General features: G+C 48.3%; 2 protein-coding genes across 2 annotated transcripts; one reads left to right on the top strand and one right to left on the bottom strand.

Annotated features, from left to right (window-relative positions):
- Nucleotides 1-673: 673 nt before the first annotated feature.
- On the bottom strand, nt 674-2,431 carry LOC119364180 (UPF0496 protein At3g19330-like). Its single transcript, XM_037629605.1, has one exon. It carries the CDS (start codon nt 2,223-2,225, stop codon nt 990-992), a length of 1,236 nt encoding a protein of 411 aa, XP_037485502.1. The 5' UTR covers nt 2,226-2,431; the 3' UTR covers nt 674-989.
- Nucleotides 2,432-2,560: 129 nt separating this feature from the next.
- Nucleotides 2,561-14,024, top strand: LOC119364179. Its single transcript, XM_037629604.1, has 10 exons — nt 2,561-2,886; nt 2,981-3,050; nt 3,141-3,265; nt 3,557-3,665; nt 3,736-3,799; nt 9,105-9,160; nt 9,624-9,731; nt 12,628-12,777; nt 13,336-13,506; nt 13,667-14,024. The coding sequence occupies exons 1-10, from the start codon at nt 2,642-2,644 to the stop codon at nt 13,898-13,900; spliced, it is 1,332 nt and encodes a 443-aa protein (XP_037485501.1). The 5' UTR covers nt 2,561-2,641; the 3' UTR covers nt 13,901-14,024.
- Nucleotides 14,025-14,311: the final 287 nt, after the last annotated feature.

Here is a 14,311-nt window from a genome sequence, read left to right as displayed (position 1 = left end):
CTTTTTCACTGAGGACCGGTCTGCATAGTGTTGCCTCTAACTTTTGCATAGGAACTTGGATTGGGATGATTTTTATATCAAAACCAACCGATTCGACGAGACGAAGACAATTCATGTAGATCATTTTTTATTACCTTGAGGGATGTGGAGGGGAGGGATAGGAGTGACGGACGGGATCTAGAGGGAAGGGGAGGCGAACGGGAGGCGGAGGGCATCGGGGATAGGAGTAGCGACAAGTGTTGCCAATGGTGGCTTCAGACTTACCGATGTACCTTGTAAGGGCTTTGTGAATAATTAATAAAATGAGTGCATGCAATGCCCAGATGCAGAGGCCGGGGGTACATTCTCCTTTTCAAAAAATAAATAATTTATCGATGTTGAATTTCACGTTTCAGCATCAAGCAGATTGAACATCACTGAAATGATTAAAGTATTTTGTGGCAGCTGTCAGTAGTTGCACGCAACATATTGCTTCTTGTGTATCTTTAACCGTGGTATGCAAGCAACCGATCTAATTCCAAATCAATTCAATTTTGACCAGAGAAAGATATCAGTTATGTGCCAAAATAGGACTTCCCAAAGTTTTCCAGAAGTAATTAACTTTAAGCATCATGATTCTCCAACAGCAGGAGTTCAACTTTACAGATTACAAGACTAGAAGGAGCACAGTGGATTTAGAATCATAGATTTATTATCCCACTATAGTAATGATTGTGAAAGTAAAAACATGGCTACGTGTAAGACTGTTAAAGTCAGGCACCGAGTGCCTTTCATCTAAAAAACTAGTGTTAAACTGAGTAAATTTGCTAACAAAATATGTCAAGCAATAGACAATGAATGCATAGTACCTTGCTTGAAACAAAAAAAATTGCAGCAGAGTTGCTGCAGTATAATTAATTCACTTGGCGCCTTACAAGGGGGTCACCGACATGAAAAATGAAACTATTCTTGAATTGAAAACTGTTGTTGACTAATAAATCAGTAAATCACTACAGAGGCAACTCGGCATTGGGGTCAGACTGAGCATTGAGGTGATGCACAAGGAACAGCCTTGCACGGTTAACGGCTGCAAAGTAGAGACAGATGTGCTCCTCGAGGTCGGCGAGCTGGCGTAGCAGGCTAGGATGGTTCTTCCGGAGCTGCCGCACCACCTCTTCGATGGTGTGGTGCTGCCCCCTCCCACGCTCAAGCCCTAGCCTTACCAAGATCTTGTCACTCTCGACAGTGGCGTGGAGCCTGCCCACCAGCCGTTCAATGGTGTCAACGTCATTGTTGAGTACATAGGCGCCCCTGGCCGCGGCGTCAAGCCTGTCCATGTGTTGCTGCAGGCGTTTCATCCAAGCGGGGGTTGAGCAGCAGGAACCACGCGACGCTGCGCAGGCAGGAGCCGCGGCCAACAACGCCGTAATGGCGTGGGTGGCGATGACGAGGCCAGCGATCGCCGCCCCCGTCGCGCAGCCGATGAGGCAGATGCCAGACCCGCGCGTCGCGCACCGCAACAGCCGGCGCCTCCGTCGGGCCTTGAGGAGGCGGAGGTCGAGATGGGTTTTGAGGCCAGCAAAGCTCCGATGCATGCCCTGGAAGCTGGCTTCGGGAGGCAGGAACGGGTTGGGTATTTTGTCGAACAGGAGGAAGGCGTCAAACGCGCAGTCGCAGTGCGGCACGGCGAGAGGCGTGGCGTGCGGGATCAGCGCGAGAACATCCGCGATGGGCCCGTACAGCGCCCGCGCGCGGCGCAGCGCTCGGCGGAGGACGAGGCAGTGCAGCGACGCGTTGTGCGTGCTGCGGAGGTAGTCCGCGGCGAGGCGGGTGAGCTCCGTGTCCGGCGCGTCCCCGAGCGCGCGCTCCACCACCGCGTCCTCCGGACGGAGCACGCCGGCGAGGGTGCTCCTGTCCTCCTCGTCCTCGTCTTGGTCGCCGCCGTCAACCCGTTGGCCGTCCACGACCACGTGGATCTTGCCCCAGATCTCGTTGTAGGAGCTGGTCTGGATGGCGAGCGTGTACTCCTGGCTGAGGTTGATGGTCGCCCCCGACACGGGGCTGCTCCCCCACCCGCCCGCCGCCGCCGCACCACCGCCGGTCCTCCTCCCACCGCTACTAGGAGCGGTGCTCGAGCTCGTGCTCGCATTCGCGCTACTGGTGTTAGCGCCCGCGTTGGAGCAGGCAGCCTCGTCGTCTTCCTCTCCGTCGTCCGTGTCCCGGTCCCGGCGCTCCCATGGCCGCATCGCTGATGTGCTGCTGTTCTCGACTCGTCGGTGCGCAGGGAGCGCAAGCAACGAGCACAAACGAGGCAAGCAAGCAAGCAAGTTATAAGCGCGTGGGGGCCGGAGGTGGAGGAGTACTGGAGTACTGCCCACTGGTGTGCGTCGTAAGCCAACGGCCAACGCCCAACGGGCACGAAGACGTTTGACCCGGGGGGCGGGGGTCCCGGTAGATCCAACGGCCCGCACTCGTGGTCTTGTGCGGCATCGTGCGGCTCTCAGGCTTCGCCGGTTGCAGGCGTGGGCCGCGTGATAGCCGCGCACTCGCGGTAGTTGAAGCGGAGACGGAACAGCAGTCCCGTATTACTGAACTCTCTTGTGTGTGCATCTGGGGGGTGTGACAGTGCGAGGGAGAACCGGAGAAGACGAACGCGCGGGAGATGATAAGGGCGGCGTCTCCGCGGCCTCCGTCCGCCGTGCGGCTACGCAGCCGCGGCGCCTCCTCCTCCTCCTCCGCGTGCCCCTTCAGGGCCAGGGGGTCCGGAAGTAGGGTCGCGGCGACAAGTGGGAGGAGGAGGAGGAACGTTATCTCCTGCTGCTCGTCTGACGACCGGGAGGGGGCCCGCGGCGCGGCGCCTCCGGCTCCTTCCGACGGATCGATACAGCTCTACTCCCAGATCGAGAAGTAGGTGGTCGATAATTCCACGTCGTTCCTATCTGTTCACCACGGACTCTCTTATTAGTCGTAACATTTCGCTGCTGCGGCGGCTGGCGTGCAGGGTGATCACGGAGGCGGCAAAGCAGTCCAACCAGGGCTGGAGTTCCACCGGAGACTGGATCGAAATCGAGGTACCTTTCGGTAGGCTTTCACCTCTATTGCGAATTGCGACTGCCTTATGTCTGTGTTTAGCTGGATTGATCCCTGGTGATTGCTTGTAGGGGGCGTGGGTGTTGAGGCCCAAGTCCTCGGCGCCTTCGTTTGTCGTTCATTTTATTGGTGGGATTTTCGTCGGGGCCGCGCCGCAGGTCACGTACCGCTACTTCCTTGAGCGTCTCGCAGACAAGTACGTTCATAAGCATTGTCTAATGAATCAAATTTACTTCAGCAAACATATGCTTACTCTGTTCAACGGATAAATTACTGAGATTCTTAGTTGCACTCTTGAGTCTTACAAGTAGAGCGCATTTGATTTGTAAATACTTGCGTAGTATCCTGTAGTTCCAAAAGAAATTGATGTCATGATGTATTTCTAAACTGCTTCTAGTCCTACTTCAGCAGTTATTGTTTGCTGTATACTTTCTCTTGGCTTGGTATCCTACTTCTGCAAATGCTGATTTATCAGTTTCAAATTCAGGGGAGCTTTGGTGATCGCTACACCATATGCTAGTGGCTTTGATCATTTCTTCATCGCAGACCAAGTTCAATTTAAATTTGACAGGTGCTTGAGAAACTTGGTAGAACCTGTAAGTAGTACACTTCAACTATCAACTCAAGGTTTTTTCCACCACTCTAAGCACGTGAAATTTTATTCAGGTGAATGACCTTCCCACATTTGGTGTTGGGCACTCGTTGGGATCTGTCATCCATCTTCTGATTGGTAAGAGTTTAGCATGGATTTGTTAGGAATAAGCAACTTGTATTCCCATGAGGCCATAGGCCGATATATATACATGTACGGGTGTGAAACATATGCAGGAAACCCCTTATACAACGGGATAAATACAAAGGGGTACATGACTTATATTATAACTCTAACACCCCCCCTCAAACTCATGGTGGATGAACAACATTGAGTTTGGAGAGGTAGAAGCCATGTTGTGCTCTAGTCTGGGCCTTCGTCAGGAAATCCGCCAACTGTAACTCGGAAGGCACATACTGTAGAGCAATAACCTGATCCTGCACACCAGCGCGCACATAGAAAGCATCAACACCAATATGCTTGGTGAACTCATGCTTCACAGGATCGCGCGCAATGCTAATAGCACCTGTACTGTCAGATAAGAGCAGAGTCGGTGTAGTGACAGAAACACCAAAATCCTGAAGTAACCACCGTAACCAAGTCACCTCTGCCGTCAAAAGAGCCATTGCTCGCAACTCAGCCTCGGCACTCGAACGGGAAACTGCAATCTGTTTCTTCGTCTTCCAGGCAATGAGAGAACCACCAAGAAAAACACAGTAAGCAGAAAGTGAACGGCGATCTGAAGGATCACTAGCCCACGTAGCATCCGAATAGGCCTGAAGCTGTAAAGAACTGGAGCGAGGAAAGAATAGACGGTGAGAGATCGTGCCCCGAAGATATCGAAGAACACGAAGGAGATGACCATAGTGAACCGATGTGGGAGTAGAGACGAACTGACTCAGAATATGAACCGGATAAGAGATGTCCGGACGAGTGACAACTAGATAGACAAGACTGCCAACAAGATGACGATAACGCGTCGGGTCAGGGAGAGGATCACCATCAGTAGCACGGAGGTGAACATTGAGCTCCATAGGAGTCTCAACAATGCGCTCGTCAGTAAGAGCAGCACGAGCAAGAAGATCCTGGATATACTTTTCCTGGGATATAAAAAAGCCATCAGAGGTAGAAGAGACTTCAATCCCAAGAAAGTAGCGAAGAGGTCCAAGATCAGACATAAGAAACTGCTCACTAAGACGGGCCTTTACAAAGGCAATATACTCGGGGTCATCCCCAGTGATGATCATGTCATCAACATAGAGAAGAAGAAGAGTCCGACCACGAGGAGAAAGTTGAATAAACAATGCTGGATCATGAGCACTGGCTGAAAAACCAGCGGCAGTGACCACAGAGGCAAAACGCTCAAACCAGGCCCGGGGGGCTTGCTTAAGGCCATAGAGAGATCGACGAAGACGACATACCATGCCATCAGGAACAAAATACCCAGGTGGTGGCTGCATGTATACCTCCTCACGCAGCTCACCATTAAGAAAGGCATTCTTAACATCAAGCTGAGATATAGACCAGTGGCGTGCAGAGGCAACGGCAAGAAGTGTACGAACAGTGGTCATATGGGCCACAGGAGCAAAAGTCTTGTCATAATCACGACCATGCTCCTGCTGAAAACCACGAGCCACAAGACGAGCTTTGTGACGCTCAAGAGAACCATCGGAGCGAGTCTTAACCTTGTAGACCCACTTACAAGTGATGGGACGGACTCCGGGAGGAAGAGAAACAAGATCCCAGGTACCAGTGCGTTCAAGAGCAGCAATCTCCTCTGCCATCGCAAACTGCCATTCAGGATGAACAACAACCTGATGATAAGAAGTCGGCTCAAGAACAGCAGCACCAACAGTTGGAAATCCAAAGCGATCAACAAGCGGACGAGGACGAGAACGCAAGCCATAAGTAGGCTGAGAGGAAGATGACGACTCATCCACAGAGGCATCCACAGGTCGTGAACGACGAGTGTAATGCTGAGGAAAAGATGGAACAATAGAAGGAGGAATCGCCAAGGTAGAATCGGGGGGTGGCGACGAAGAAGTCACCGGAGATGAAGGTGTAGAATCCAGTGACATGCTAGGCGAGGAGACGGGGGAAGATGGTGGCTGCAAATCGACGAGAGGTGGAGAAGCAGAGGGAGTGGAACGAATAAACACAGGCTCGACGGGGGTGATAGGTGAGTCAGGAAAAGTGAGGAAAGAGATATCCTCCACTGAAAAAGTCGAGGAAGATGGGCGTGGGTAGAAGGGACGAGACTCATCAAAAGTCACGTCTCGAGAGATACGCATCCGACGACCGATAGGATCCCAACAACGATAGCCCTTATGCTCATCACTGTAGCCTAAGAAGACACACTCAACAGACTGAGCGGTCAGTTTGGTGCGTTCGCGAGGGGCAAGAAGAACATAGCAAACACAACCAAACAAGCGAAGCATCGAATAATCGGGAGAACGATCAAAAAGACGCTCGAAAGGAACAACACCCTGTAGAGCAGCGGAAGGTTGTATATTGATAAGATAGGTGGAGGTGGAGACGGCCTCAGCCCAAAAATGAGGCGGGAGAGAGGCAGAAATCATCAATGCACGAGCCGTCTCAAGAAGATGTCGATGCTTGCGCTCAGCCACACCATTCTGAGCATGAGCACCAGGACAAGAGAATTGAGAAAGAGTCCCTTGCTCAGCAAGAACACCATGCAACATCTTAGAGATATACTCACCAGCGGAGTCAGCACGAAAAACACGAATGGGTGAAGAGAACTGAGTATGAACCATGGCAGCAAAACGCTTATAAATAGACAACACCTCACTACGAGAAGTCATGAAATAAAGCCATGTGTAACGAGAGAAATCATCTATGAAAATAATATAGTATTTATGACCACCTTTCGAAGCGAAAGGAGCCGGACCCCATACATCAGAATGGACTAAATCGAACGGACGCTTAGACACTGACTCACTATGTGAATATGGTAACTGAATTTGCTTACCTAGACGACAACCCTGACACTCTAAAGAGACATCTCCTGAGACAGACCCCAGAAGACCTCGACGAACTAAAGACGACAACTGAGAACCACACAGATGACCAAGTCGATGATGCCACTGCTTGAAGGAACCAGTAACGGAGGCGACTGAAGCGGAGGAGCTGGCGATGGTGGTGGCAGCGGAAGGAACATGAAGCCAGTCCAACTCCCAAAGACCCTGAGAAACACGGTGGCGAGGGCCAGCCCCAACCAGAGTGTGCGTGTGACGGTCCTGGACAGAACAAGAGTCAACGTCAAGGATGGCGCGACAACCAGAATCAGTAAGTTGACCAGCAGAAAACAGATTCATGGTAAGTCGAGGAACATGAGCAACATTAGGAATAGAATAAGGAGTGGTAAGATTGCCTCTACTAACAACAGAAAGTGGAGTACCATCAGCAGTGAGAACATGAACAGGAGAATCCAGCGATCGAAGAGAGGACAAAGTGGAAGAATGAGAAGACATATGAAAAGAAGCTCCAGAATCCAGAACCCATGGGATGTACCTGACTGTATAGAGGGTGGTTGCTCAGTGCGAGAAGCATCAGTCACAGAACCAACAGTACCCGCCGAGGAAGAACCTGAAGCCGCGAGCAGACGCTTAAGTCTCAGAATATCCTGCTCAGTCAAAGCAATAGCTGAAGCTGTCGAGGTAGATGACGAAGTCCCTGAAGATGATGATCGTGCCTTGCGCATGTGTTTCCTCTTCGTGTAGCACTGGGACTCAATATGACCATCATTGTTGCAGTAGTCACAATGTGGGCGAGGGCGACCTGAGCCTCCAGAAGGAGTGGGCAGGAGCGGCGGAGCACTCGAGCGAGAGGGGGTCGGTGCAGCAGGTGCCGTGGAAGGAGGTCGAGTAGCGAGCACAGAGGGAACCTCCAGCAAACCAGCACCACGTAAGCGAGTCTCCTCAGCACGAATCTCAGAAAGCGCCTCCATGAGAGAAATACGGCCACAAGCAAACAACTGAGCACGCCGGGGCTCAAACTCCTTACGGAGCCGAGACAGGAACTCGTAGACGCGATGAAACTCCAAATTGGCCTGGACAGCCTGGCAACAGGGGCAAGTACGACAACCAGCACTGCGGAGAGAATCAAGCTGGCGCCATATAGCAGAACTCTGTGCATAGAAGTCATCAACAGCAGAGTCACCCTGCTGAAGAGCATGCTCCTGACGGACCACAGAAAGGTATAAGGCATCACCAGAGGGCTCATAGCGCTGATGAAGACGGGTCCACATCTCAAAGACAGTAGGAAGACCCAGAAACTCAGAAGCAAACTGAGGCAGAACAGCTGCAGCACGAGCATCATCATCAAGCCACTGGGTATAAACAGACAGAGCACCATGATACGTCTGAAGAGCCTCCTCATAAGCCAAAACCCTCTCTTCATAAGCACGATCAGCAGCCTCATCAGCAAGCTTAGCCGCATCCTTGGCGGCCTGATTAGCATCCGTAGGAAGAACCGGTGGAGTCGGCGGAGTAGGGGCCACCGGAGGAACCGAACGTGGCGGACAGCAGACCTCGCCAGAAAGAACACCCCAGAGACGGATGCCACGCATGTGAATGCGCATGAAGCCAGTGAACTCGGTGTAGTTAGTACCATCGAAGATCACCGGACAGCGAGGGACAGCAACATAGCCTGAGGACAGAGACATCGCACCTGTTTTTTTTTTACGGAAGGGAACCAGCAGAGGGTCTGGACGAGAACCGCAGCAGCAGTCAGGGGTGAGATCGAGGATCACGGAGCAGACCAAAAGAATCTGGCGAGCGTGCGTAAACAGCCGGTTGAGCACGCGCTGGCAGCCACACAGGCAGAAGATTGGTCCCGTGCGTGACGGGCTGTGCGTGACGGGCGGACGGGCAGATCGATCTGGACCCGTGCGTGACGGCTGGCAGGCAGATCGAGCAGCTCCGTGGGTAGATCGAGCAGCTCCACGCGTGGTCGTGCAGTCAACGTCGCCCTTCCAGCGAGCGGATCAGCAGATCGAGCAGCAGGGGCGCGATCGGGGGTGATGCAGCACGAACGGAGACGTGCGACAGAGGTGGATGGCAGCGGCGTCGGACCAAGAGAAAGACGGGCGGCGCCGTGAGATGGGATTGAGCACGAGTTGCGGCGTGCGAGAAAAAAAAAACCCTAATGCTCTAATACCATGTTAGGAATAAGCAACTTGTATTCCCATGAGGCCATAGGCTGATATATATACATGTACAGGTGTGAAACATATGCAGGAAACCCCTTATACAACAGGATAAATACAAAGGGGTACATGACTTATATTATAACTCTAACAGGATTGAGCTTCAACTAATGAGCTGATTGTCTATGAAGTAACACTTATTCAACCATGGACTCTTATTCCCTTTGCTGTTCAATTAATTGTACATTATGTGGCTTATGCTCCTTCCTGTACCAGGATCAAGATATGCTGTGCAGCGAAGTGGAAACATACTGATGTCATTCAATAACAAGGTGCGTTAATATGACACATAGTTTTTTCAGTCTACCCATCCTTCCCTATGAAATCTCCATAAGTTTAGAGTGTAGGGCCATGACATTCGACCTGAAATCCTTTTTTTGGCAATAGTTTGAAACTATTCATAAGTTACGCATATACTCCAGATTTAGTCATTTTACTTGACAACATTGTCCTGCCTATTTTCTACTGGCTAGTCATCCATCAAGACATACAAATGCCAAACTTAAGTGAGAACGTGGCATATCAGATGTTTAGTATGTGATGAGTTACTTGAACATGGCATGCAAATCTTAATGCTACAAACCACTTCACGTCAGATGGCATCTCGTTTTCCTACTTAAAATCAACGAAGGTGGTGCCAAGTGTTTTTGTTCTTCTCAATCTGTCATTCTGTAAAATCCTGCCACTCAAATAAAAAAACTAACTGCCTGTAATATTGCTATTATTCCTTTACAGGAGGCAAGCCTGGCGATTCCATTATTTTCACCTGTAATCGTTCCCATGGCACAGAGTTTTGGCCCAATATTATCCCAGCTGACATCATCTCCAACAATCCGTTTTGGGGTATGACGTGTTCCTGTTTTTCAAGTCAATCTTTTCTTTTATGTCTACGGAATTACATACATTGCACTGTTTTATTTCCATGTTTACACTGTCAATTGCCACCCCGTCATCACTGTATTGTTTTGGAGACCCACTGCCTATGTTACTATCGGCATCTCATATGAACAAGCTCCATGGACCTTTTTAAGTAGCTGTTTCTTGATATAAGCAGCTATTTAAGCAAAATACTTTCTTGTATGTGTATACATGCATGGCTTGCAAGTGTGGGTGACTTTCATCGGACACATATACTACCATATATACATAGAGTTTGCATATATTGATTCATCCAGCTTCATCCTGGCCGCATACCACTGTATTTTTATCTTTTGAGTAAATTTGACTCTGAACCACATAGTTGCCGCCCTGTAGGAGTTTGAATCAGATATATTTTTTGTGACACATTGAACGAGTGCGAAGGGTAAGGAAGCTAGCCGAGCCTAGGAGGATTCGCTTAGGTAGCTGGAACGTAGGGTCTCTGACAGGGAAGCTTCGGGAGCTAGTTGGTGCAGCGGTGAGGAGAGGTGTTGATACCCTTTGCGTCCAGGAAACCAAATGGAGGGACAGAAGGTGAAGGAGGTGGAGGATACCAGCTTCAAGCTGTGGTACACGGGACGACTGCAAATAGAAATGGCATAGGCATCTTGATCAACAAGAGGCTCAAGTATGGAGTGGTAGACGTCAAGAGACGTGGGGACCGGATTATCCTGGTTAAGCTGGTAGTTGGGGACTTAGTTCTCAATGTTATCAGTGTGTATGCCCCGCAAGTAGGCCACAATGAGAACGCCAAGAGGGAGTTCTGGGAAGGCCTGGAAGACATGGTTAGGAATGTACCGATTGGTGAGAAGCTCTTCATAGGAGGAGACCTCAATGGCCACGTGGGTACATCTAACACAGGTTTTGAAGGGGTGCATGGGCGCTTTGGCTATGGCATCAGGAATCAAGAAGGAGAAGATGTCTTAAGCTTTGCTCTGGCCTACAACATGATTGTAGCTAACACCTTCTTAGAAAGAGAGAATCGCATCTGGTGACTTTTAGTAGTGGCCAACACTCTAGCCAGATTGATTTCATCCTCTCGAGAAGAGAAGATAGGTGTGCGTGCCTAGATTGTAAGGTGATACCTAGAGAGGGTGTTGTACTTCAGCATAAGCTGGTGGTTGCTGACTTTCGCTTTCGGATTCGTGTCCAGTGGGATAAGCGTGCCAAAGTCGCTAGAACGAAGTGGTGGAAGCTCAAGGGGGAGGTAGCTCAGGCGTTCAAGGAGAGGGCCATTAAGGAGGGCCCTTGGGAGGAAGGAGAGGATGCGGACAATGTGTGGATGAAGATGGCGACTTGCATTTATAAGGTGGCCTCGGAGGAGTTTGGAGTGTCTAGGGGAAGGAGAAGCGAAGATAAGGATACCTGGTGGTGGAATGATGATGTCCAGAAGGCGATTGAAGAGAAGAAAGATTGTTTCAGACGCCAATACCTGGATAGGAGTGCAGACAACATAGAGAAGTACAAGATGGCGAAGAAGACCGCAAAGCGAGCTGTCAGTGAAGCAAGGGGTCAGGCGTATGAGGACCTCTACCAACGGTTAGGCACGAAGGAAGGCGAAAGGGACATCTATAAGATGGCCAAGATCCGAGAGAGGAAGACAAGGGATATTGGCCAAGTCAAATGCATCAAGGACGGAGCAGACCAACTCCTGGTGAAGGACGAGGAGATTAAGCATAGATGGCGGGAGTACTTCAACAAGCTGTTCAATGGGGAGAATGAGAGTTCTATCATTGAACTGGACGACTCCTTTGATGAGATCGGCATGCGTTTTATGCGGCGAATTCAGGAGTCTGAGGTCAAGGAGGCTTTAAAAAGGATGAAAGGAGGCAAGGTGATGGACCTCGGGAAGGCCTCGGGGACATAGGGATAGTATGACTAACCAAGCTTTTCAACCTCATTTTTCGAGCAAACAAGATGCCAGAAGAATGGAGACGGAGTAGTACCAATCTTCAAGAACAAGGGGGATGTTCAGAGTTGTACTAATTACCATGGAATTAAGCTGATGAGCCATACAATGAAGCTATGGGAGAGAGTCATTGAGCACCACTTAAGAAGAATGACAAACGTGACCAAAAATCAGTTTGGTTTCATGCCTGGGAGGTCGACCATTGAAGCCATTTTCTTGGTACGACAACTTATGGAGAGATACAAGGAGCAAAAGAAGGACTTGCATATGGTGTTGTTGTTGTCACCAAAAATCTCAACTACCGAGCCCACATGTTAGGCCGATGTGGCAGCGACTAAGATGCCACATCACCCAACATGGTTTTATGTACTCCCTCCGTCTCAAAATTCTTGTCTTAGATTTATCTAAATACGGATGTATCAAGTCACGTTTTAGTATTAGATACATCTGTATCTAGACAAATCTAAGACAAGAATTTTGGGACGGAGGGAGTATTTCACAACTTTTAGTACAACAGTCTCCTATATTCTGGACTTATGATGACCTTATATTTGTTTTGAGGAAAGCAAACTTTTCTTCCTTACCGTGAAGGCCATCGTACTAAGTACTCCCTCCGTTCCAAAATAGAAAGTTAGTACAAAGTTGGGTCATCTATTTTGGAACGGAGGGAGTACAAGAATAGCATATGCTAATACAGGAAGTCTAAACAATTAACAAGTAATCAAGAATATTATAATAAGCATGATGATGTTTGTATCATTTGAGCTATTTTCTTAAATATTTTTATTAGTGCCACACTCCCAAATACGGAACACGTGCTGCTTTTTCACATTAAGAATAGTTGGGTAGATATCATGTCATTCCCTCTTTCTAAACGTTTGAGCTAAACTTATCATAATTCTTACACAACAGGCTGAAGCGGCTATTAAGCAAATTGAGAATCTAGGCCCTCCTGTTGTTAAGCAACTTCTTCCCTTGATTCAACAACTTCCTCCACTGTATATGGACTTGGTAAAGGGCCGAGAAGACTTCATCCCAAAACCAGAGGAGACACGCCGGCTGGTATGTTCAAACTCTTCTGTTATAGCATTTGAACTGTTTGCATTAAATTTAGGTTAGGTAGTGAAAAGTATATAGTAAGTCCCTTCTAACATGATGCTTTTTATTAACTTTATACTTCATATAAATACGTAAATTACATCACGTAGAGGTGAAATTTGCTAACATTGTTTCGTAATTTCTCCGGTGTTGTATGACACTGGAAGCATCCTTATCAGTAGCTGTCGATTTGCAATTGTGAATTATCTGACAAAACATTAAATTTATCATCTTAGCAGTAAGCAGAAGAAGTTTTGTTTACAACAATGTACAATGTAGGCCACATATATAGTGTCCAGAAACTTTTACAAGGAATCAACAATTCTCCAAAATGATGGTCCTAATTTTAGCATTTGTCTAATATACAATATCCAGAAGTTTGAGTTGGACATTTTGTTAAGTCTGAAACTTCGAATTTTACTTTTAGTAAACTACATGATATGTTGTACGTACTAGGTAGATGTTTGAACTCGTCATTTTACAACTGCTATCTACTTGCTGATTCACCACTTTTTTGGACAGATAAAATCCTACTACGGAATATCTCGAAATCTCCTAGTAAAGTTCGAAGATGATCAAATTGATGAAACCTCTATCATTGCACAAGTGCTAAGCTCAGAATCTGCCATTAGCTCACTGCTTGATATGTCGATTCGCTCACTTCCTGGGGATCATGGCCTTCCATTGCAACAGGTGCTTTTTTTTCTCTGTCGGGATTCACACAAGTACTGTTTTGGACTCCTCGACAAAGCCATATAGTGCTAGAGATATTAATAGTTCTGCTGAAGACTAGAAGTCGATGTATGAGTTGTTGCTCTTGTTTCAGCAAAGTAATTGTGTGTTGTTGATTCAGGTACTTCCTGACGTTCCACCAGGAATGGCTGATGCAGTAAGCCGTGGAGGTGAACTCCTGGCAAATCTCACAACAGGCACACCATGGGAGGCTGTTGCTAAGGAGGTAGGTACCACTTTTGGCACTGACTCTGGCGTTCGGCGAACACAGGCCCCTGAGGATGTCAATGCACTTGTGGATGTAATTGTTTCATGGATAGCTTCAAATTCTGGCCCAAAACTACTTCGTTCATGATCACCAACAATGCTTGGGGATGTAAATAACACTGTAGAACCGCAGGGTTTACTGACTACTGACGAATTATGAGTAATTGAAATTTTGGGTCCCATGTCAGGGCTATATTCTAATTGCTGAGATTCGTACTGTCCAGGGAAATCAAGTATGAGGGGTATGCAGGAGTATTATAAGAACATTGAAGATAAATTAAAAGAACTTTGAGGGTCATATATAATACATTATGCTTGCGCTGAGCCGCTAACTGTTACGAAATTATCTTGTTGCCTTGTTGTTGTTTTCTTTCTTTTTTGTAGCAATTGCATGTGCACAAAATGCATGCTTCTGTGCCGAGATATACTGCCTGACGTGTGTATTATCTGTGGTTATCATTCTTAGCATGTGTGATGTGTTTCGTTTCGAAAATGCATT

This window comes from Triticum dicoccoides, chromosome 2B, assembly GCF_002162155.2.
Source record: "Triticum dicoccoides isolate Atlit2015 ecotype Zavitan chromosome 2B, WEW_v2.0, whole genome shotgun sequence".
In the NCBI taxonomy this organism is placed as follows: domain Eukaryota; kingdom Viridiplantae; phylum Streptophyta; class Magnoliopsida; order Poales; family Poaceae; genus Triticum; species Triticum dicoccoides.
This window is presented reverse-complemented; position numbering and strand designations above follow the sequence as displayed.